The 22,179-nt window shown below is 36.7% G+C and overlaps 1 protein-coding gene across 1 annotated transcript in view; it reads left to right on the top strand.

Annotated features, from left to right (window-relative positions):
- Nucleotides 1-22,179, top strand: part of unc-13-4A (BAI1 associated protein 3) — an 824,271-nt gene that overhangs the window by 485,243 nt on the left and 316,849 nt on the right. The window contains exon 5 of the mRNA XM_067148123.2: nt 6,698-6,899. Within this exon, the coding sequence (XP_067004224.1) occupies nt 6,698-6,899 (202 nt within the window). The remainder of the gene's footprint in view (nt 1-6,697; nt 6,900-22,179) is intronic.

Raw genomic sequence — 22,179 nt, 5'->3', positions numbered from 1 at the left:
AATTTCCTATATGCTGTCTTATGTTGTGCATTACCTTGTCATAGAAGACTTGAAGATAATTCTTGCATAGTGTTGATTAATTAGGAACATGCTGCTTGCAGTATTTTTCCAGAAAAGATGTGAATTCAGGCACTTCGAGTTTATACCATGGAATATTGGCTGCAATCATTGCACTGTATAAGTCTTTATAAAAAGGGTTACTTGAAGGTGAAGGCAGCATCTGTGTTAAGAGGATTTGTTTCTTTTGTAGACCTAACTGTTGGTTTTTTCTATGCAGAGCACTTCGTGCATGTTGCTCAAGCTAGGATTTCATGGAACATGCGATAAGTTTGTTGCATGCTTGGCAAATCACTACTTTGCCATCAGTTGCAAAGGACTCATCAACTGCAATCCATGATTTTAACTTTGAAGCCAGCGAGGATGCTACTGGTGCCATATTGACTCTAGAGGAAAGTGATGTTCATGAACTATGTTCTTCAGCTTTTCAAAAGAAAATAAATCCTAATTTGAGACATTTAAAAGGAAGACAGCTCTAAGAATTGATTTGGAAATTCCTAGGTACATAACAAACAGGTCACAGAAATGCATTTAGAAAAATATTCCTGGAAACTCCAACATGAAAGTGGCAAGTTTTAAAGAAATTAACTCTAAAAGGGATGAAAGATTTAAGACTGGCACATGTAGAGTAAAAGTTTTCCTGCAGCTAATTGGAACTTGAGGCAGTTTCTAAAAAGTAATTATGATCGGTGGACAATGGTAAATAAAAATGTAAACAGACTCTGGGATGGGTTTAAAGAAATTGTTGAGGAATGCGAAAACAGGTTTGTACCATTAAGGGTGGTAAGGAATGATAAAGACCCACCTTATTATAATAGAGAAATAAAGAGACTAAGAAGGAGGTGCAGACTGGAATGAAATAGAGTTAGAAATGGCTGTGGAAGTAAGGAGAAATTGAAGGAACTTACTAGAAAATTGAATCTAGCAAAGAAGGCAGCTAAGGATAACATGATGGCAAGCATAATTGGCAGTCATACGAATTTTAGTGAAAAATGGAAGGTTATGTATAGGTATTTTAAGGCAGAAAAAGGTTCCAAGAAGGACATTCCAGGAATAATTAATGAACAAGGGGAGTGTGTATGTGAGGATCTTCAAAAGGCAGAAGTATTCAGTCAGCAGTATGTAAAGATTGTTGGTTACAAGGAAAATGTCGAGATAGAGGAGGAGACTAAGGCGAAAGAAGTAATAAAATTTACATATGATAACAATGGCATTTACAATAAGATACAAAAGTTGAAAACTAGAAAAGCGGCTGGAATTGATCAGATTTCTGGGGATATACTAAAGACAATGGGTTGGGATATAGTACCATATCTGAAGTACTTATTTGATTATTGTTTGGTCGGAGGAGCTATACCAGATGAATGGAGAGTTGCTATAGTAGCCCCTGTGTATAAAGGAAAGGGTGATAGACATAAAGCTGAAAATTACAGGCCAGTAAGTTTGACATGCATTGTATGTAAGCTTTGGGAAGGCATTCTTTCTGATTATATTAGACATGTTTGTGAAATGAATAACTGGTTCGATAGAAGGCAATTCGGTTTTAGGAAAGGTTATTCCACTGAAGCTCAACTTGTAGGATTCCGGCAAGATATAGCAGATATCTTGGATTCTGGAGGTCAAATGGACTGTATCGCTTTTGACCTGTCTAAAGCATTTGATAGGGTGGATCATGGGAGACTACTGGCAAAAATGAGTGCAATTGGACTAGACAAAAGAGTGACTGAATGGGTTGCTATATTTCTAGAAAATAGATCTCAGAGAATTAGGGTAGGTGAAGCTTTATCTGACCCTGTAATAATTAAGAGGGGAATTCCTCAAGGCAGTATTATCGGACCTTTATGTTTTCTTATATATATAAATGATATGAGTAAAGGAGTGGAATCGGAGGTAAGGCTTTTTGCGGATGATGTTATTCTCTATAGAGTGATAAATAAGTTACAAGATTGTGAGCAACTGCAGCGTGACCTCGAAAATGTTGTGAGATGGACAGCAGGCAATGGTATTATGATAAACGGGGTTAAAAGTCAGGTTGTGAGTTTCACAAATAGGAAAAGTCCTCTCAGTTTTAATTACTGCGTTGATGGGGTGAAAGTTCCTTTTGGGGATCATCGCAAGTATCTAGGTGTTAATATAAGGAAAGATCTTCATTGGGGTAATCACATAAATGGGATTGTAAATAAAGGGTACAGATCTCTGCACATGGTTATGAGGGTGTTTAGGGGTTGTAGTAAGGATGTAAAGGAGAGGGCATATAAGTCTCTGGTAAGACCCCAACTAGAGTATGGTTCCAGTGTATGGGACCCTCACCAGGATTACCTGATTCAAGAACTGGAAAAAATCCAAAGAATAGCAGCTCGATTTGTTCTGGGTGATTTCCAACAAAAGAGCAGCGTTACAAAAATGTTGCAATGTTTGGGTTGGGAAGAATTGAGAGAAAGAAGAAGAGCTGCTCGAATAAGTGGTATGTTCCGAGCTGTCAGCGGAGAGTTGGCGTGGAATGACATTAGTAGACGAATAAGTTTGAATGGCGTTTATAAAAGTAGGAAAGATCACAATATGAAGATAAAGTTGGAATTCAAGAGGACAAACTGGGGCAAATATTCATTTATAGGAAGGGGAGTTAGGGATTGGAATAACTTACCAAGGGAGACGTTCAATAAATTTCCAATTTCTTTGAAATCATGTAGGAAAAGGCTAGGAAAGCAACAGATAGGGAATCTGCCACCTGGGCGACTGCCCTAAATGCAGATCAGTATTGATTGATTTTAGAAAAACCTATTTTGCAAGGGTCTCTATCTGCACTTGTCTTCCTCTCAAATACCTGTCACTTATAATTACCTTAATCCCCCTGTTGAGAAGACAGACAACAACCCCACATTAAGTGTGAAACTTCAGTACAGCAATTTATTTCATATGAAAACAGGAAAATGCAAAAATATGTAATTTTATGTAATCTCACTAAGAATATGTAGAATACCCAAAAATATAAAAAAATATGTAAAATGAAATTCCATAATAATAACCCTAACATAGTGTTTCATGAACATATGACTTTTCCCAGCACCTAAATAGCAAAGAACAAAATATTTAATTACATAGAAATCCCAGCTCTAGTGATGAGTGTGAAGGTCACTCGAACCTTTCCATCTGAACTGCTTGCCCATGACATCTGGTGAATCTACTAGTAACTACATCTCTAAAGGTAATAGGCAACTTGATTTTTTTGGGGTGTGCAGAACCGGCAAGGTTGGCGCTGACAATGATACAGAATTATTTCATAAGGTAATCAGCTATGTGGAGAATGACATAGAAGGAATGTTATTGTTGCAGGTGATTAAAAAAAGCAATTATGATCAATAAAAAATGGCAAATAAAAATGTAACAGCCATGGGATGGGTTTAAAATATGTTTTCAGCCCAACTATTTTTGTGTGTATTCTTCTTATTTTCATTTAGGAAACTGTAGACTATGTTAATTCGATTCCAGCTACTTCCAGGCTTTGATCCACCCCCTGTACTCCCTTATTCTGTCACTCTGCATTTTACTCCTTTCTTCTGTCCATCGTGGTTGAGTCTGGAACCTAAGTAGGTAGTTGGTTAGTCTTCCTGTTCTGCAGTTGTATCCAAAGAACATGGCTTTTTTTTTTTTTTTCTGGATGGTGTCTGAGATCTTTTTCATCTTGAGATTCAATTCTTGGTTGCTTTCCTTCCTGTGCATTCCATCCCCTGTCCTTTGAGGTCCCAATTTCTTCCTCAGAATTTTCCTGTTGCCTAATTCCAGCATCTTGATCAATCCTATTTTTGTCATGTTCAGCTTTGTATAAAGCTTTCCAATGGATCACCGTCTATTAGTGTCTTGGTCTACATTGATTGAGATCTTCTTGTTTTTGTAGGTTTTCATGGTTTGTTTGTATGCTAAGTATATTGATCCTCAATACCAGTGTGTCTTTTAACTGACAGGGGGTTTTCTAGCCATTTTCCCAGTTATTTATATCTCTCCACTTTCTGTATCCTTTCTCCCTGTATGGTCATCCATCTGGGTGCTGTTTCAATCCCTGTATGGTCATCCATCTGGGTGCTGTTTCAATGTTGGTCATGAACTCTCAGAGGAGATCCATAAGCCTGCCTTACGTGCTTGTTCCTGGAGCTGAAAAATCTGGTTCTGTGCATCCTCTAACGATTCTGATAAAACCACAGTATAATATGCAAAGTCTAGACAATCAACTTCAGTTCCTTTTTTACTTGTATCCCATTTGTTTACCATCTGTTCCTTGCCTTTCTTGGTGCCAAATCACTTTGTCAAGAACACAGTTGAAGAAAAGGAGTGGGGGATTCCATCTTTTTGTCTGACCCCTCTTTCAATCACAAGTACTGGGCAGCCTCCTACATCTCTTTTGCTGTACCGAAAATCACATTCTTCATCGTAGTTACCATTGAGATCTTCATCATCACCCTGTCAATGGCCAGCTAGACCAAGGCTTTTCAAAGAGGTATTACTCCTCTGTCACTCCCCACTTTTATCCTGGCTTGTGACAGGCAGAGCATGGCTACCCAATACTGGGCCCAGATTGGTTTGAGTGTGTGTGTTTTGTTTGTTTTGTTTGTTTTTTTGTTTTTTTGTTTTTCATAAGATTTGTCATTCTGAAAGTGTTTGAAGTAAATAATGATAAGAACAAAATAAATAATTGTACTGTGTCTTTTATCATTCATTCTAAGTGCTAACATCTTAACAGATGACACAAAAATGAAATTATATTGCAATGAGATGTTTAAATGTTCACAGTCATTCAGAGATACTAGATTGCTTTCTTAGTTTCTCTCCTGTCGCTTAAGTGAATACAACTAATAAAAATACTGAAATTACTTTTTCATATCTTTATCTTATGTTGCTGCATTTTTCTGTGTACTAATTCACATTGGTACCATCTCATTTCAGTACCTGAGTTCCACTCAGAACTGTTGAGCTCCTAGAGATTATGTATGCTTTGGGAAAGTAATAGTGTTATACAGGGAGTATAGTTTGACTTCCCACTTCTGATCACAGGCTGTGGGAATCCCCAAGCTGGTGCCATATGACTTGTGTCAGGCCTGGCATGATAAGAAGTGTTGACAGCTGAGGCAGCAGGATGTTTAGCTCTGTCGCTCAGTTTGCTAGTAACGATTAGACTTTTAAGTTGTGTTGTAAGGTTATTATTGCAATGGTTAAGTACACCACAGTGCAAAGAATATTTTTGATTGAGCATTATGTGCACAAGAAGAAGAAACAAGTTAAAAGGTGCCTTTGAAAATTCTGTAAACAGCTTTCCGGTTCTGCAGTACCATTGAAACCTTATGTGCATCAACTCACTCACAAGTGGCGTTCCCAGTAAGAAAACACAAGAGAAGTTAGAAGATAAACAGACAAGACTTCAAGTCAGTCCATATAAGTCGCTTCGGAGATTAGCTCGGGAAACGGGTATTTCACATAGGCCTACATCAGCATGTAATGCAACAAAATTGTTACATTTACAATCTTACCGAACTCATTCAGTCCATAACGTACAGCCTACAGATTTAATTGCAAGAATAAGATTTCACATTTGGCTAATGAATAGTGTCCACGAGGGTATCGTAGATCTGACCTTTCTTTTTATGAGTGAAGAAGCACGGTTTCATATGAGTGAAATGTCAGTTCATAGGACAATAGGATCTGGGATACAGAGAATTCACACATTTTACAGCTGAGACCTCTGCATGAAGTGAAAATGGGTGTATGGTGCGCTATTAGTGCTTGACGAATTACCTGTCCAATATTTTTTCAGGACACAATTACCTCTGACCATTATATTCACAATATTCTTGAACCAGATTTTGCTGAACTGACTGAAGAAGTAAAAAGGTATGGCTATTTTCAGCAGGATGGTGTGACGGCTCGTACAGTACTTTGCGACAGTTGCAGGACGTATTCGATGATAATCAGATCATCAGTAAAGGCTTATGGCCTCTTTGTTTGCCTGATTTTAGCAACTGTGACTTTTATCTATGGGGGAAATCTCAAGGAAAATGTTTACAGGAACAATCCTCAAACTGCAGAAGAATTAAGAATCAAAATTAGGAATACCATGCATTCCAACAGTGTCCATGAAGTGCAAAGTTTGTTTCAAAATATCATTACAAGATATGAAGCTTTCATCATAGCTCAGGGAGCTGTATACACATGAGTTCAGTTTTATTTCTTACTTGATTCATTGATTTATTCATTCATTCACTCATTCATTTATGTATTCACATTTATTTATGTAGCCTGAGCAAATATATAGCTGGTGAGTTCAGTTCCATTTAATTTCTACAAGCAAAATCATACCGCTTCTTTGAGATGACTATGTCTGCTCACCATTGTAGGTACTGTGCTTCCTGTCACCGCTTCTCTGTGCTCTTATGCCCGGTACTCCACGACAAAGTCTTAAAATATACTCCCTGTATATTTATTTCTCAGATGATTCATTTGTAATATTTTATTCAGTCATAAAAATTTCTTTTCAGGAAATTTGCAGGGGCTGAAAATATCAGAAGGAAACTAGCAATAATTAGTTTACCAGTTTTGTAAAATATGTAAATTATCAATCGTATATGAGTGGGCTCTGTGTGGTGTGTCTTAGGTTTCAGCGATCCTTACTGTATGCTGGGGATCCAACCAGGGAATGTGGCACCACCATCTCCGCAGACTGTCTCCCAGCAGAGAGAGACTCCTCCTGCATCACCTCGCAGTGTAGCAGCAGCCCGAGCAATGTCTGACAGCAGCGTCGAGACTGAATCAGCCAAACATGATTCACCCCATGAGAAGCTTCGGAAACATCACAGGTAATATATTTCACAGAGAACACTTTCCAAATAACAGATTAAATAGATTGTCTGGTGAGACAGCTGCCTATTTGATGCAAAAGTAGGCTACCAATAGTTCACAATTACTGGGTTATATACACGAACAGCTGATCACCATCAGACTGGGAGAGCTACAAGTATGGGTAACAGGGAATAGTGTTGAAACTAAATATATTGATTGATGTTTGACCATCAAACAAGAGTTTGCGGCAAACTCAAGTGAGGTTTATAACATGTAAAACTCAAGTGAGGCATGCATAGCAAGCTCATGGGAAGGACAGGTTGTATTGCCCCAGAACCTTACCGGTCCTTCTCACCAGAGAAAACCGCTGTTCTCTTCAGTAAGAAGGGAATTAGAAAACAGCCTCATTATCATAAAAAGCAGGCAATTATTTTCCTTTTATTACTTTAATGTCATAGCAGCTGAAGAAAATGAATTCCTTTTTTTTAAAATTGCAGACCTGGCATCTTCGAAGGGAATTCTGTGGCATGTGTCTATATTCTTTATCACTCTCCTAATTTTGTTTTCCAGGGCCTCAGCCACATCTGGATTGTTCCAAATAGACTTTCTGTTTCAAACATCTCCATAAGTGAAAGTCGCACATACAGAGATCTAGAAAATAAGCTGCCCATAATCTCCTACTAATTATCTGGTCACCACACATTTCTAATTACAGTCATTTGCAATACTTCCCCACACACCCATTTATATGATTTCTTTTTTATTAAAGGATAAGTTTCAATAATAAACACTCATTGCTCAGTTTTTTTTCTCTCTTGGCTTTACATTGCACCGACACAGATATGTCTTATGGCGATGATGGGACAGGAAAGGGCTAGGACTGGGAAGGAAGCGGCTGTGGCCGTAATTACGGTACAGCCCCAGCATTTGCCTGGTGTGAAAATGGGAAACCATGGAAAACCATCTTCAGAGCTGCCAACAGTGGGGTTTGAACCTACCATCTCCCGAATACTGGATACTGGCCGCACTTAAACGACTGCAACTATCAAGTTCAGTCATTGCTCAGTAGCACACTTTAACATGATGAATAATGTTATTACTGTGCACTTTATAATCACAATCACTGAGCGCCTCAGGTAAATCACGTGCCCGCTAACACAAGTATGGAGCTCTATTAACAACCAAACCTTTCAGAACAGAGGATGGGACAAAGAAGCTGTTGGCTCTTGCCAGGTAACTTTTCGTTCATCCCTTGAAAGAGGGAAAACATCCTGTCATTCCCGTCAGCTCGCTATGTGTGCCTCACTTCAGTTTGCCGTAAACTCTTGTTGGGTGGTCACTGTATCAGTAAGAAAATGCCAATGTGCAACTTGGGTGCAGAAGAGTTGTAAACACCTGCCCTGAGCCCTCCTTGCCCCACTTGGACTGGCTGCTGCTGGTTAAGTGGAAAAATCTGAATTCAGTCGAACACTTGGAACAAACATCTTCATCCTTGTGTGAAGTTATCTGAAGGGTATACCTTGTTGCTACAGCCATAGTTTTCTATCTTGAACTTGCCTCTTCCCCTCAGCACAAACAATTCATTTTGTTAAGCACACTGCTGAAGTAAGGCACCATTAGTCAACTTCCTCTCTTTCTAGCAATTCTTCTTTCAAACATGTTGCAAAGAAGTTAATGTGTAATAGAAGATGATAATCACATTTTCCTCTTTTTCACTCCTTTATTACTCCTCATTTCTGCCTGCTCAATTTCAACTGCATATACCACCCTAGGCAACATGTGCTTCTTGTGTGCTTGTCTGTTAGCAACTAGCAATCATAATTATCAAAATTATATAAAGTTATAATTTTCTTGGGAACAAAATATTAAATTGTAGTATTTCATTCACAGTAAATATAGTATTTACTATGGTTTAAACAATTCCATTTAACACATTGTTTTGTGTGATTTTTCCAGTTTGAGTTTGGCTTGATGTTTGAAAGAATATTGGTACTTTTGGAAGCTTCTTGTTCTATTTAGTAATATGCAGGGCTCTTCTTTTACATAAAAATATGTTTACTGGTACTCTCATCTGAGGCTTAACTTTACCAGTATCATAACCACAAATTTAACGTTTCTCTCCTAAGAGAGAGAAGGAAGTGACAGTAATGATAATGAAAATACACCACAGCAACTTCCAAAGTGGCATCATTTTGTCACTGCTGTTGTCATCATGCCTTTTCTACTTACCGTACTCTTTGTGGTGAATGCAAGATGTCTCTCTTTTAAAAACCAGGAGTTTATATAAACAGTAAGTTTAAATAGTTGCAATGGAGGGCCAACTGACTGGATTAACAGGAGGTTAATCATTCACCACTGATCTGCATTTAGGGAAGTCACCCAGGTGGCAGATTCCCTGTCTGTTGTTTACCTTGTGGTTCCTTAATTAATTGCAAAGAATTTGGAAATTAATTGAACATCTCCCTTGATAAATTATTCCGATCCCTAACTCCTCTTCCTATAAATGAATATTTGCCCCAATTTGTCCTCTTGAAGTCCAAATTTATCTTCATATTGTGAGTTAGCTGGAAAGTTTATAATTTCCAATTTACTCATTCAGGACAAATATTTCAGGTTCCCTGTGGGAATCAATATCTATATCATTAGCATACCTCCTAGTTGAGCAACTCTTCCCTTTCCTCCCAAGTTTTCCCAGCTCAAACTTTGCAACATTTTTGTAACGTTTGTTGGATATCTCCCAGAACAAATCAAGCTGCTTTTCTTTGGATTTTTTCTAGTTCTTGATTCAAGTAATCCTGGTGAGCGTCCCATACACTGGAATCATACTCTAGTTGCGGTCTTATGAGATACTCACATGCCCTCTCGTTTACATTAACATCTAGGTACATACAGTGATCCCTGTAAGGAACTTTCACCCTATCAACGCAGTAATTAAAACTGAGATGACTTCCTATTAGTGAAACTCGCAACCTGACTTTTAACCCAGCTTATCATCATACTATTGCCTGCTGTCCATCTCACAACATTATTGAGGTCATTTTGCAGTTGCTCATAATCTTGTAGCTTATTTATTACTCTATCCAGAATATCATCATCTGCAAAAAAACTTATTTCTGATTCTACTTCTTTACTCATATCATTTTTATATATAAGAAAATATAAAGGTCCAATAATACTGCCTTGAGGAAGTCCCCTCTAAATTATTACAGGGTCAGACAAAGCTTCGCCTACCCTAATTCTCTGAATTCTATTTTCTAGAAATATAGCCACCCACTCATTCACTCTTGTCTAGTCAAGTTGCACTCATTTTTGCTGGTAGTCTCCCATGTTCTATCCTATCAAATTCCTTGGATAGGACAATTGCGATACAGTCCATTTGACCTCCTGAATCTAAGATATTTGCTATATCTTGCTGGAATCCTACAAGTTGAGCTTCAGCTTTCCTAAACCCGAACTGCCTTCTTTCAAACCAGTTATTAATTTTGCTAACATGTGTAATATAATCAGAAATAATGTTTCCCTAAGCTTACGTGCAACACATGTAAAGCTGTCTGGCCTGTAAGTTTCAACTTTTTGTTTATCACCCTTTACTTTGTACACTGCGGCTAATATAGCAACTCTCCATTAATTTGGTATAGCTCCTTCATGAAAACAGTAATCACATAAGTACTTCAAATATGGTATTGTACTGTATCCCAACCCATTGTCTTTAGAATATCCCCAGATATCTTATCAATTCCAGCTGCTTTCCTAGTTTTCAAACTTTGTATCATATTGTAAATATCTTTGTTATTGTAGGTAAATTTCAATACTTCATTAGTATTAGTCTCCTATCTAGACATTATCCTTGTAACTAACAACCTTCACATGCTGCTGACTGAATACTTCTGCCTGATGTAGATTGTCCCATACACACTCTTCTTGTTCATAATTGATTCCTGGAATACCGTTCTAGAATCCTTTGTCTGCCTTAAAGTACCTAGACATAACCTTCCATTTCTAATTAAAATAGGTGTGTCTTCAAATTATGCTTGCCATCATGTTATCTTTAGGTGACTTCTTCACTAGATTAAATTTTCTAGTAAGTGTCCTCAATTTTTCCTTACTTCCACAACCATTTCTAACTGTATTTCTTTCCAACCTGCACATTCTTCCTAGTCCCTTTACTTCTCTGTTATAATATAGAAGGTTTTTCACCATTCCTTACCACCTTTAAAGGTACATACCTGTATTCACATTCCTCAACAATTGTTTTAAACCCACCTACAGTCTGTTTAACATTATTTTGTATTTACCAATTTTTGACAGTCATACTGTAATTACTTTTTTGAACTCCTTCATGCCTGTTTTATCAGCCTAATAGTCCTACTTTTACAGCATTCCTTTCTATCAAATTTTTTAACTATGACAAAAACAGCTTCGTGATTGCTAATATCATGTATTACTTCAGTTTCTCAATAGAGCTTATCTGGTTTTACGAACACCATGTCCAGAATATTCTTTACTCTAGTTGGTTCCATCACTTTCTGATTCAGCTGTCCTTTCCGGATTAAGTTTCATTTTTGGTCATACTTCCTGTCATTTTCATTACCTTCCCAATTGACATTTGGCAAATTGAGATTACCTGCTACATTCATGTTCCTTTCCGTATCATTCCCACATAGCTGATTATCTTATCAAATAATTCCGAATCAGATTCGTGCCACCAGGTTTGCATAGTCCAAAAACATAAAGTTGCCTATTAACTTTAGAGATGAGCCTTAAACTTAGAATTTCATGTTTGTCATCTTTAACTTTTTTGTAGCTTACAAATTCTTCTTTCACCAGAATGAATTCCCCCCCTCCTATTATTCCTATCCTGTCTCTATGATAAACATTCCAGTTCTATGAAAGAATTTCTGCATTCATTATATCATTTCTCAGCCATGATTCGTCTCCTATTACAATATCTGATAAGTATATATCTATTAAATTAATTTTATTCCTTACTTTACAATACTTCTGCAGTTCAACACTAACATTTTTATGTCATCCCTACTTGACTTCCAGATCCCTATACCCTTATCATCACTCCCTAGTCCATGCCTTTCCTGAATGTACCTCCATATTACCCTTAAAACAAACTTCCTAACTTATACGTACGACTGCTGTTCAAGTGAAGGCCATCCAAGTGCAGATTCCTATCTCCTATCCACCCATTAGGATCTAGAACTCTCACTCCCAGTTTCCCATGTACCCACTCATTAGTGACAGTTTTGCTCTGCAGTAATGCTTCTGGAACTCACTGACTGTGGCCTATGTGTATAGGAAAATCTTAAAAGCCCAGGGTTTTGAAAGATATTTGGCAAATGCTTTTCCTGTCTTTTACCAAAACCAAAAAGGTTCCTGGATGCCCACTGTGTTGTTCACTGAATAGTTTAGAGATGAATTTGTTTCCGGTGTTGTTAATCAGTAATGCACCTACACATCCACAGAGTCTGCAGGATGGTGACGTTATTGTTCAGTTTTTACCTGCAAATGTCACAAGTCTGCTCCAGCCCCTAGACCAAGGTGTAACAGAATGCTTCAAAAGGCACTATCGGTCACTATTTCTTAGATACATGTTGCAAGAGACAAACGAATCAATTAGTGTTCCTGAAATAAAAATTATGGGGAAAGATTATTTTGTAAGTTCCAAGGTATCAGGTTTAGTCTCACCAAGTGATGATACCCACTTAATGTTTCTATGCTAAGAAAAACACAAAATGAAGTACTGTTGTTTGCAAAAATCTGTATTATTGTAGCCCCATGCAGAAAAGAAATGCTATGATTTCCTTAACCTTTTCACTGCTGAATTCTTGGGACAGGTTGGTGTGACCCCAGTGCTGGATTATTTCAGCCAACAACCTCAACATAGACTGTCTCCAATTTAAACATAAAATACAAGCACTAACTACAGAATAATATTTTGATATGACATTTTAACTTGCCAGTTTGTTCATACAGTCTGGGAGACAGTTCATGATTGGAATCCAGGGTTCCATTCCACATGAGGTGGTGAAAATTTCTCTCATTAGAAGATGCTTCAAAATTTCCATTACATTATGTGCTGTGTCTAGGATGTTTGCAAATTACCAATTCATACACACGATTGACTGCAGAAAGATTAAACACATAATATTGATAAAATTAAAGCAGAATTGTCATGAACTTAGCATCAACTGTCTGTCTGTAAAATTTGTTCGTTTCATCCACTACCTTTACCATTCACAAATACCTCAAAATAATCAATTTCAGTGCATTCAAGTGTCAAATTATTATTTGATATAGCTAAGTTTGGCACTTGAAATGCATGCATTTTTGGCGCAAACTCGTCATTCAACCATGTGGGCAGGCTTAGGTCAGTGTCAATTCTTCCTCTTTCTGGCAACAAATCATCAACACTATCAACATCACTATCATTCCCTATCACTTCACTAATATCCTCAATATCACTACCGCTACCATCAAAATCCACATCGGACTCAATCTCCTTAAGATTTCCTTCAGACTCATCTTATGTTTGTACGCAGCAACCACCATAATTCAACTGCGATTTTTACAACTGTTTGACAGAAGAAAAAAGTTTTCCTGCAGAACTACACGTGGAAATAATATAAACTAATTGGTTTATAAAATGTGGATAATAGATGGCAGAAGCGTGTAACACAGTTATAAGGCAGATCGAATACATTTGGTCGCAGCACTGGCGGGCCATTTCAGGCCTTCGAGTACATTTGATCACAGCAGTGAAGCGGTTAAGTCTAGCGTTCTGTAAAGTTATTGTAATTTTACTGATTACTTGTTGGAAAAGTAATTTGTAAATGAGTAACATATTTCTCATGTTGCTGTAATTCAGCCCAGTTACTTTTTTCTTATACTATTTCCATTACTGGAAGTACCTCAGAAGTGGGAGGTGTGAGAAGTGGATGGTGGTCAATGATCCACAACCCAACCCAGGAACTCTCTGGATAAGAGTGACAGAAGAAGAAGAAGATTATGAGTTGTCACTATCACACCTCCTCATCTCCATGTTATTTAACTAATTGAAATTGCTAACTCCTTCTTCATTCTCTGTACCTGAATATATACTAAACCAGTCTTCTATTACCTTCATATTTTATTAGTCAAATCAAAGATTAAAAAGCAATATCATTCAGATATCCTAGGTTTAAAGCTCTGCGCTAGTAGCTACTATCCTGAATATGGTCTGTCTCTGAATTTTCCACCGTCACTACAGGAAACGACCAGAATAGAACATTTTTTCATTCCCAGACCACCTACTACAACTTTCCATTCTACATTTACAGTACATTTATTTTACCACAGATCCCATGATGATAATAACAACAAATCTTGTATTCACCTTACAAGCAATGCAATGAAGCTGACGTATTTGACCTGGGATGTAACTCGGAAAGATGATTAGTCAGTCATGCTGACAGTGCTTTCTCTAAGTCTAAATGACAGCATCCTGTGAATTGGATTTAGACCAAGTTAGAGAACTGAGAAAGAACTGGTGGTAGTCTGTTGGAAGTTAAAATCTCAGTATTTGCCTGAAACTGAAATAAATTAGCATAGGAAGCCAGTCTGAGGTTAGCCAAAAATAAATTTCAAATAAACCTCTCTCCTGTCCATTATTAGTGACCATTGTGGCTTTGGACCATCTTTTAAAAAATTTAAAATCTGCAGTTCTCATATAGCAACTACAGTAAACTCAATAATAATACACGATAGAATAAAATATCTTGGTCTTCTTCATATAACTTTACAATCTCTTCCATATATTCTTAATACGTTATGAAATAATTCCTTAAAAGCAGTTTTTTATGTATTTTTTCTGTATTCATATATTTTGTTGATCTACTTCATGATAATGCATGTTATGATTAATCAACAAAATCTCTTTCTATTTCTGTCTGAGAAATTAGAGACTTCACCTGTGGGATGTTAGGTCAATTACTGAAGAAAGTTATCCTGCCATAGATCAATATGAGTCATGTGTTCATCTTCATCATCATTGTACAGTTCCAGTTTTCCAGGTACTGTTAATGAGCCTCTTCCACTTCTTCCTGTCCATATACAAATTGTCATGGACAACATCATCCGTTGTCCATCCTCTTGTAACTAGATCAACCTTGATCATGTCCATCCATTGGGTTTTAGGTCTTCCTGCAGGTCTTTTTCTCTTCCACCTCTCTTTCCAAATTTTTTCTGGCTGTTCTTGTAGGCTTCATCCTCATCACATGCCTGTACCACCATAGTCTGGATGTGCCGATTTGGTCTAATACGATGTCCTTATTCCAGCTTCTTTCCTCACCTCTTCATTTCTTAACTTGTCCATCTTGTTCTTTAGGATGATGGATCTAAGATGAGTCATGTGTTATTTTCTAATAACTAAGACCTAACCTTGTAGGTGTATGAGGACTGACCTTTCTTAAATATTTACTTTATTTTCCATTCCTTCTTAAAATTTTAATATAGGCCTATTTAAGAACTTACTAACAAAAGATAAATTAAACTAATTTAAATTATGATATCAACATCATTTTACCTTGGTGTCTGGTGGTCACAATCATTAAGGCATCAAGTCTTTAATGGTCAGACACTGTGGTTAGCTGATACAAGTTCCATTAATGTTGGCCAGTAGGGTAGGAGAGATGGTAGTATACAATTTCTGATCACTAAATTGCGTGCCAAAAGCCTGGATTCAATTTCAAACCTCTCTTCAGTGTTTATGGTGGAGTGAGAACATAAAAGACCCCTTGGTGTTATTCTACAGGAGTAGGCTATGTGCCAACACTAATTTTCACCCTCTCCCTACCTCACTATCATCATCATCATCATCATCTCACATCCAAACATGCAGTTCGCCCATAGAAAGTGAAACATGTCCTCGGACAATCATGGCAGCAAAAGCTATCCGTTAAATAAATAGACATAATTTTACTGGAAGTCACCATAACCTTGCTGCTCAGTATTATCTTTGGCTCAATAATGAATGTCAGAATTATTTTTGATTTTCATTTAGTGTGTCCAGGAAGTTAGTGATGTCAAAATGTGCTTTGAATATTCTTAAATTTTTTAAAGTATTTAAATATACTTCCTTTATCAGTTTAATTTATCTCATTAGTGTGGTTTCAGTGAACTTTGTTTAGTAACTTGATGAAAAATGTATTGTGTTTCTTTCAGAGAAGTAGACATTCATTTAATAAGGAATTCACAGTATTTAAGGTATTACAGAATTCTTTGATCTCTTCAAATAACTGCAGCATGGTCAAGTCCAAGAGGTGAGCTCAGCAGTGGATGTAGCTCTTGATTCTTCCTCTCTGAATTTTGCAGCATTTCTTGCATTTTTCATTTCATTATTGTAATTTACTATGCATTTCTCTCTCAAGCAATGCCACATAGGCAATTTTTTAATTGTGCATGCTTTGCTATTTTCTTCCTCAGAACTTTCAAGTATATTTCTTCTCAAATGGCACTCTATTCCTGTTCACAATTATGTCTTACAAAAGTAGTCTTGCAAAGAATTAGTGTCTAGTTAAGCATTCAAATGTGTCATTACAAATTATTGGATGCTTCTATTGCACTATTTTTATGAAGCATAAGTCTTCAGTCTAGTCATATGCATTAATATATGAGTTTATGAATAGGCTATAATGAGTTCCATGGTTTAGTGGATTTGATTATTGGTTGTGCAGAAAATTACTATACTACAATGAACTTATTTAATTTTTTATTTTTTATTTTTAACATTATTTTTAAAATTACTATACTACAATGAACTTATTTAATTTTTTATTTTTTATTTTTAACATTTAACATTTTTAACATTACACAAACTAGATATAGATTTTCAACAATACTAGAATAGGGAAAGGTTAGGACTGTGAAGGAAGCTGCCATGGCATTAAATAAGGTACACTCCTGGCATCTGCCTGGGGTAAAAATGGGAACCCATGGAAAACTTTCAAATATCTGACAGTGAGGTTCGAACCCTCATCTCCTGAATGCAAACCTACAATTATACAGCTCATATTGTGTAGCCAGCTTGGTCAGTAACATACTCACGAAACTACAGCCTGGAGTTCATCTTATTATCAAACAATCAATTACAGTATATTAGCATACTCGATTAGGAAATTCCTTCTATTAATTTAGGTGATTATTGTTCGAATTCCAGCCAGTGTATATAGGATTTTGAAATGAAGCCATGCCCTTGTGTTTTGATTCCATAAAACACTTAAGGTCCTATGGCTATGATCATGATACAACAGTCATGTAAGACTTGTTTACTTCTATTAGTCTCTTCAAAGGTCCTAGATTGAATTGATTCAAACTTTGAGCATTCGCTAAACCTTCTGTGCTTTCTAATTTTGACAAAAGTTTGATTTTTAAAAATCCAAATTATAAATAGGATAAAGATAGATAATGGTAAAGTTTAGTTAATTACATCAGCAAATTTGCTCACCCAGGAGTTTTTCTTGTGCGTATATGAACCATATGGTGCAGGGCCTCTTGCTTGAAGGACCCAGAATCAATTCCCTGCTGCTCCAAGGACTTTAATTCTGAACAGAGGGCTGGAAGAGGGTTCGCTCAGTCTCATGAGACCAATTGAGGAGCAGTCTGATATGAGAGGCAGCAGACCCAGTCAAGAAAACAAAGCAATACAGCTGACCACATGTCACTCCAGTTCTGTCTGTCATCTGACTGGGCAGCAGCTTTATTGATAGGCCAAGGCTCTGATGAGCTGTTGTACCATGGGTTTGTTTTTTTGTAGTGCTTATAAATCCATAGACATGAGAACATGGCATTCCAATAGCATCAGAGCCATCAACATAATCAGGAAGGAACGTAAAAGTAAACTGAAGCTTACAGGGCCAATTCTTCAACTGTCCTTTCAATTCAAAGAGAGAACTAATTTACAAATGATGATGATGATGTGGAATGCAATTATCACTGCAAATTGAGATTCTGGAAATTTTTTAGATAGTTCAAATTGAAATGAAATCACAAGGAATCATCGGCAATAAACTAAAGTATTATCTATCTACCCATTAGAAAAGATATTACTTAATACACAAACTGTGGATTTATAGACACACAATGGATTTATTGACACAACAAAAGACAAACCCATGATACAACTGCGTATAACAAACTCAGAGTGGCCTAAAAGCCTGAATCAAGGGAACAAATAGGTTATTTGTTTAAAAATCACAGTGTTATTGTGATTTGCTTGTAATTGATTGGCAGTTTAACAGAACTGGAGTTTGAAAAGTGGAAAATGGCAACCATTAGATTTCTTATTGTAGTACATACTATTCATCTGTATTATTATACTCTCTCTTCTCTAAAACCAGACTACAGTATCTTACATTAAATTTGTGACTCCCTGTATTCCATATGGTTGTCATTTGCCACATGTATTTCAAAAAGAAACAATCTACTCGGCTCGTGCTTTCAATAGCCATAACATGGAGAGCATGCTGGGATTGGTTAGTCACTGTCATCTTGCCACCATGCAGAATTCACCTGCTGTCATGGATAAAAGAATGGACGGGCAGATGCACAAGATATTTTATTACACAGTGTTAAGATTGAATATAACAGTGTGTGCAAGTTTTGGGAAAGCACAAAATTTTTGACTACGAGGAAAATAAGTAATCAGATAATTGATTGTATGTGATCCATTACTCCTGGAATGGATGAAGAACAGAGATTGATGAAGAGAGAGCCTAACAGAGATTGATGAAGAGAGAGCCTATCTATGTGAAAATGTCTCTATTCTCTTTCTCCTTCTTCCCATCACTGACTTGTCATTGAGGTATTCCTATTTGTGTTCCTATGTTCCTATATATGACTTGATTCTTCCTAAGTGCCAATTTGTGATGGAGTTGGCACAGGAATCAGAATTACTATTACAGAAATAGAAAAAGCATCCTTTGTATAAATTTCAAGCACTATTCAAAAAGAAGCCAAAGGTGATGATTTTGCATTTACTGGTATTTGCAGGCCCTCCTGCAGTACTTCTCACAGGAAAGTAAGTCACATGCATAAGCTTAGACACAACCATATCATGTTCTATGTTCCATACATCCTTCCATAACAATTTATTTTAAAATGATACAGCTTTCATTTGAACATCAAGTGGAAGGGGCATGGGTATGATCACTACCAGTAGTCTTCATTGTAAAGCTTCCCAACAGTAGAAAATTATGACTTATACTATGTAGATATTCCAGTAGAGCTATTAGACTGTCATTGATCCCTCAGCTAACTGTGTGGAATTTTATTTTGTAGTAAATGTAGAATTTAGATTTTATATTTAATAATCAGCAAGTTATCATCTCCATCAAAAAATAAAGGAATATAGCTTACAATAAAAAAGTGGTTTTTTTAACAAACTCTAGTTTATAAGTAAAACTATCTAAGGCTTCAGAACATATGTTGGATTAACTGTGTTTTAAATCCCTTTTTAAAGATTTTACTCTTAGGAAAAAGTCTCATATTTATTGTTTCAGAAATTTCACCCAATTATGGAATTAATCTACCAAAATCCTGATAATATACATTAGACATTTTGTTAAGAATGAAGCCATTCTTGTTTCAGTGTCAACTCAGTTAATATAACTTGTAAGCTTTTCAGTATGTCAAACTCAAATATAACACTTAGAACACAATAAAATATCTGCAAAAATTGAACAAATCAAATTGATAGACATTGCATCATTTGATGTCCATAAAGAGGAAGCTTTGGTAAATATAGAACTTGAACCCAGTAGACTAAGGCAACTACAACATTTTCATTAATAGTTGCCTGATGTATTGTTGCCTGGTATACACAATGATTAGTAAATTAGTCTTGCTTAAAATATGGTAGGTTATCATCTTTCGTTCATGGTTGAAAATGTTTTGTGGACAGGTCCAGCATATTGCAGAAATAACAACATTTATACTAAAAACTACAAAAACTGCAGTGTTCTCCCTAGAACCTTTTTAATGGGTGCACCGCCCTGCCATTTCTGCAGAGCACCTGGCCAATATAACCTAGATATATGCTAGTTACATAATATTAATACATATTTGAGTAACTGAGTGTTCCAAATTAACATTCAAATACTATAAAGTTTTTTGTGTAGCCTATATAATAAATCTTCATCAGCGTAATTGCATCAATTACATTGGAGTTTAAGGGTTTTACTTGACTATCACATAGTGTCATGAGTGTGCGGTGTCTGGATTGGCGTGGAATTGTAGCATGCGAACACTTGATTCCACATGATGTCGCAAACTCGTATGGCAATCCACAGCAACCGAGTGGTAAGCCCCGGAGTTACATGATTATGAATTAGCAGTACAACACTAGAAGTTCAAAATACTCTGCTATGTCTTGTCATGATAATAACACTAAAATAATTTAATTTTGCAGTTAATGTTTATCTGCCTGATATTATTGTTAATGCCCTGAGGGGAACAAATTTAAATTTTAAAACATTCATTTTTTATGTAGTATTCCCCACCTGGCTACTCATTCCTGCCACCTGGCTGACAAAAATTTCTGGGGGGGAACACTGAACTGTTATTAGATTGTAAAAGTGATTTCACATACTTTACAGAAGTGGTTAGAATTATTGCATTTTGATCAGGAAAAGATTTTGGATTGGAATACAAAGTGACAGGTCTAGTTCATGAATCGCAAAGTTGGATGAGGTGGAAGAAATGTATACATCACAAATTTCAATTGAATCATGTGATTAATACTTATTTTCATGTTCAGAGCAAATAATTGTGTTTCTTCAGGCAGGGGCAGCCGTACCTTATGTGCTGAGGTGCTGCAGCACATTGCCTATTGGGAAAATAAATTAATTTTAAAACATTATCTACAATCAAATACAGAGCATTGAAAAAGACGTCAGCAATAGGAAATGATTTAACTCTCCTCACAACCAGGTAACTACTGGTGCACTTCACGCCGGGTGTTGTGTGATCCCAGCTCAGCGAGAAGTTCTGAGCTTTTAGCCAGAAACCAAGAACTCTGCCTTTTGCGCATGCATGCCAAACTTTTCCGATACAAGAGAATGTGTTCCGATAGGTTGTGGAAACAACAGCCAAGACATTACTTCACAGCGATTCTTCGTTCGACCACAGAGAGGCAGCACCAGCACTAGTCACACTTGCATAACGACCGATATGAGAACGTGGCAGCTGGCACCCTCTTGACTCAGCGTTAGTATTTAAGAGGGGATCGCTCAAAGCAAACGGGAAAACAAAATACTGCACAGCTGTTCCCGCCAGGTATTTTAATACCAAAGAGGATAGAATACTACAACCTTGCCTATTCCATAGCCACATTTGTAAATCGATGAACTATAAAAGTTGTACTTTTTATGCTGTCAAAATAAGGACATGATATTGTGATTTTATTTCATTAAAATCTCTAGTTTATAAATGTCATTATAAAAAAATAACATGTAATTTTGCATTACGACGTTGCTGGTTTTATTTCAATGATATTGGTACCATTGGGAAGTTCTGTTTTTGCGCGCTCACACCAAGTGTTTGAGTTCATGAATATTTTGCCATTGCAGGTGTTATTGTGTGTTTAATTATTTAGTTTTATAGTTTTTTAATGAGGAATGAGTGTATGTGTTGGGGTTGTTTGCATTTGTGTTCAGTGTGGAAAACTCAGTGGAGAGCCTCTTGAAAACCATATACCGGTATGTTTCTAAATATTTTTATTTTTTGGAGTGGGGATGGGTTACAGCTCACAACTGATTTTCTGCACCAGCTGCCACTGTCTTCAGGGATGTTGCAAGTTACAGATGCAACTGTATGCCAAAGGTTGGGCCAAAAAATGAAATAGGAACTCAAAAAAATATGTGTTCCCCATGAAAGACATTGAGCAAACCAAGGAATCCTTATACATCAAGGAAGAGGTAGCATTATGTTTGGAAAAGAATGCAGGAAGATTTTCAAGAGTCCAGTGATGCTTCTCACATTAAGGATCAAGAGACAAAGGAGAGATAACAGCTACAATTTCAATGGAGTGTTTGCAGAAAACACAAAAAAAAGAACCCTGTCTTCCCTCTCAGAGATATGTTTAAGGAACTGTAATTTTAGAAATATGTACAGAGAACTGCAAGAATTTCACCACTCATCATTAAGTCAAAGAAGAATCTAGCTCCTTGACTGAATAGTGACCATAGTGGCTTTGAGTTCAAAGGTCCCTGGGTTTGATTCCTGGCCTTGCCAGAGATTTTAACTGTGGTTGGT

Source organism: Anabrus simplex, chromosome 5 (genome assembly GCF_040414725.1).
Source record: "Anabrus simplex isolate iqAnaSimp1 chromosome 5, ASM4041472v1, whole genome shotgun sequence".
NCBI classification, from domain to species: Eukaryota; Metazoa; Arthropoda; class Insecta; order Orthoptera; family Tettigoniidae; genus Anabrus; species Anabrus simplex.
This window is presented reverse-complemented; position numbering and strand designations above follow the sequence as displayed.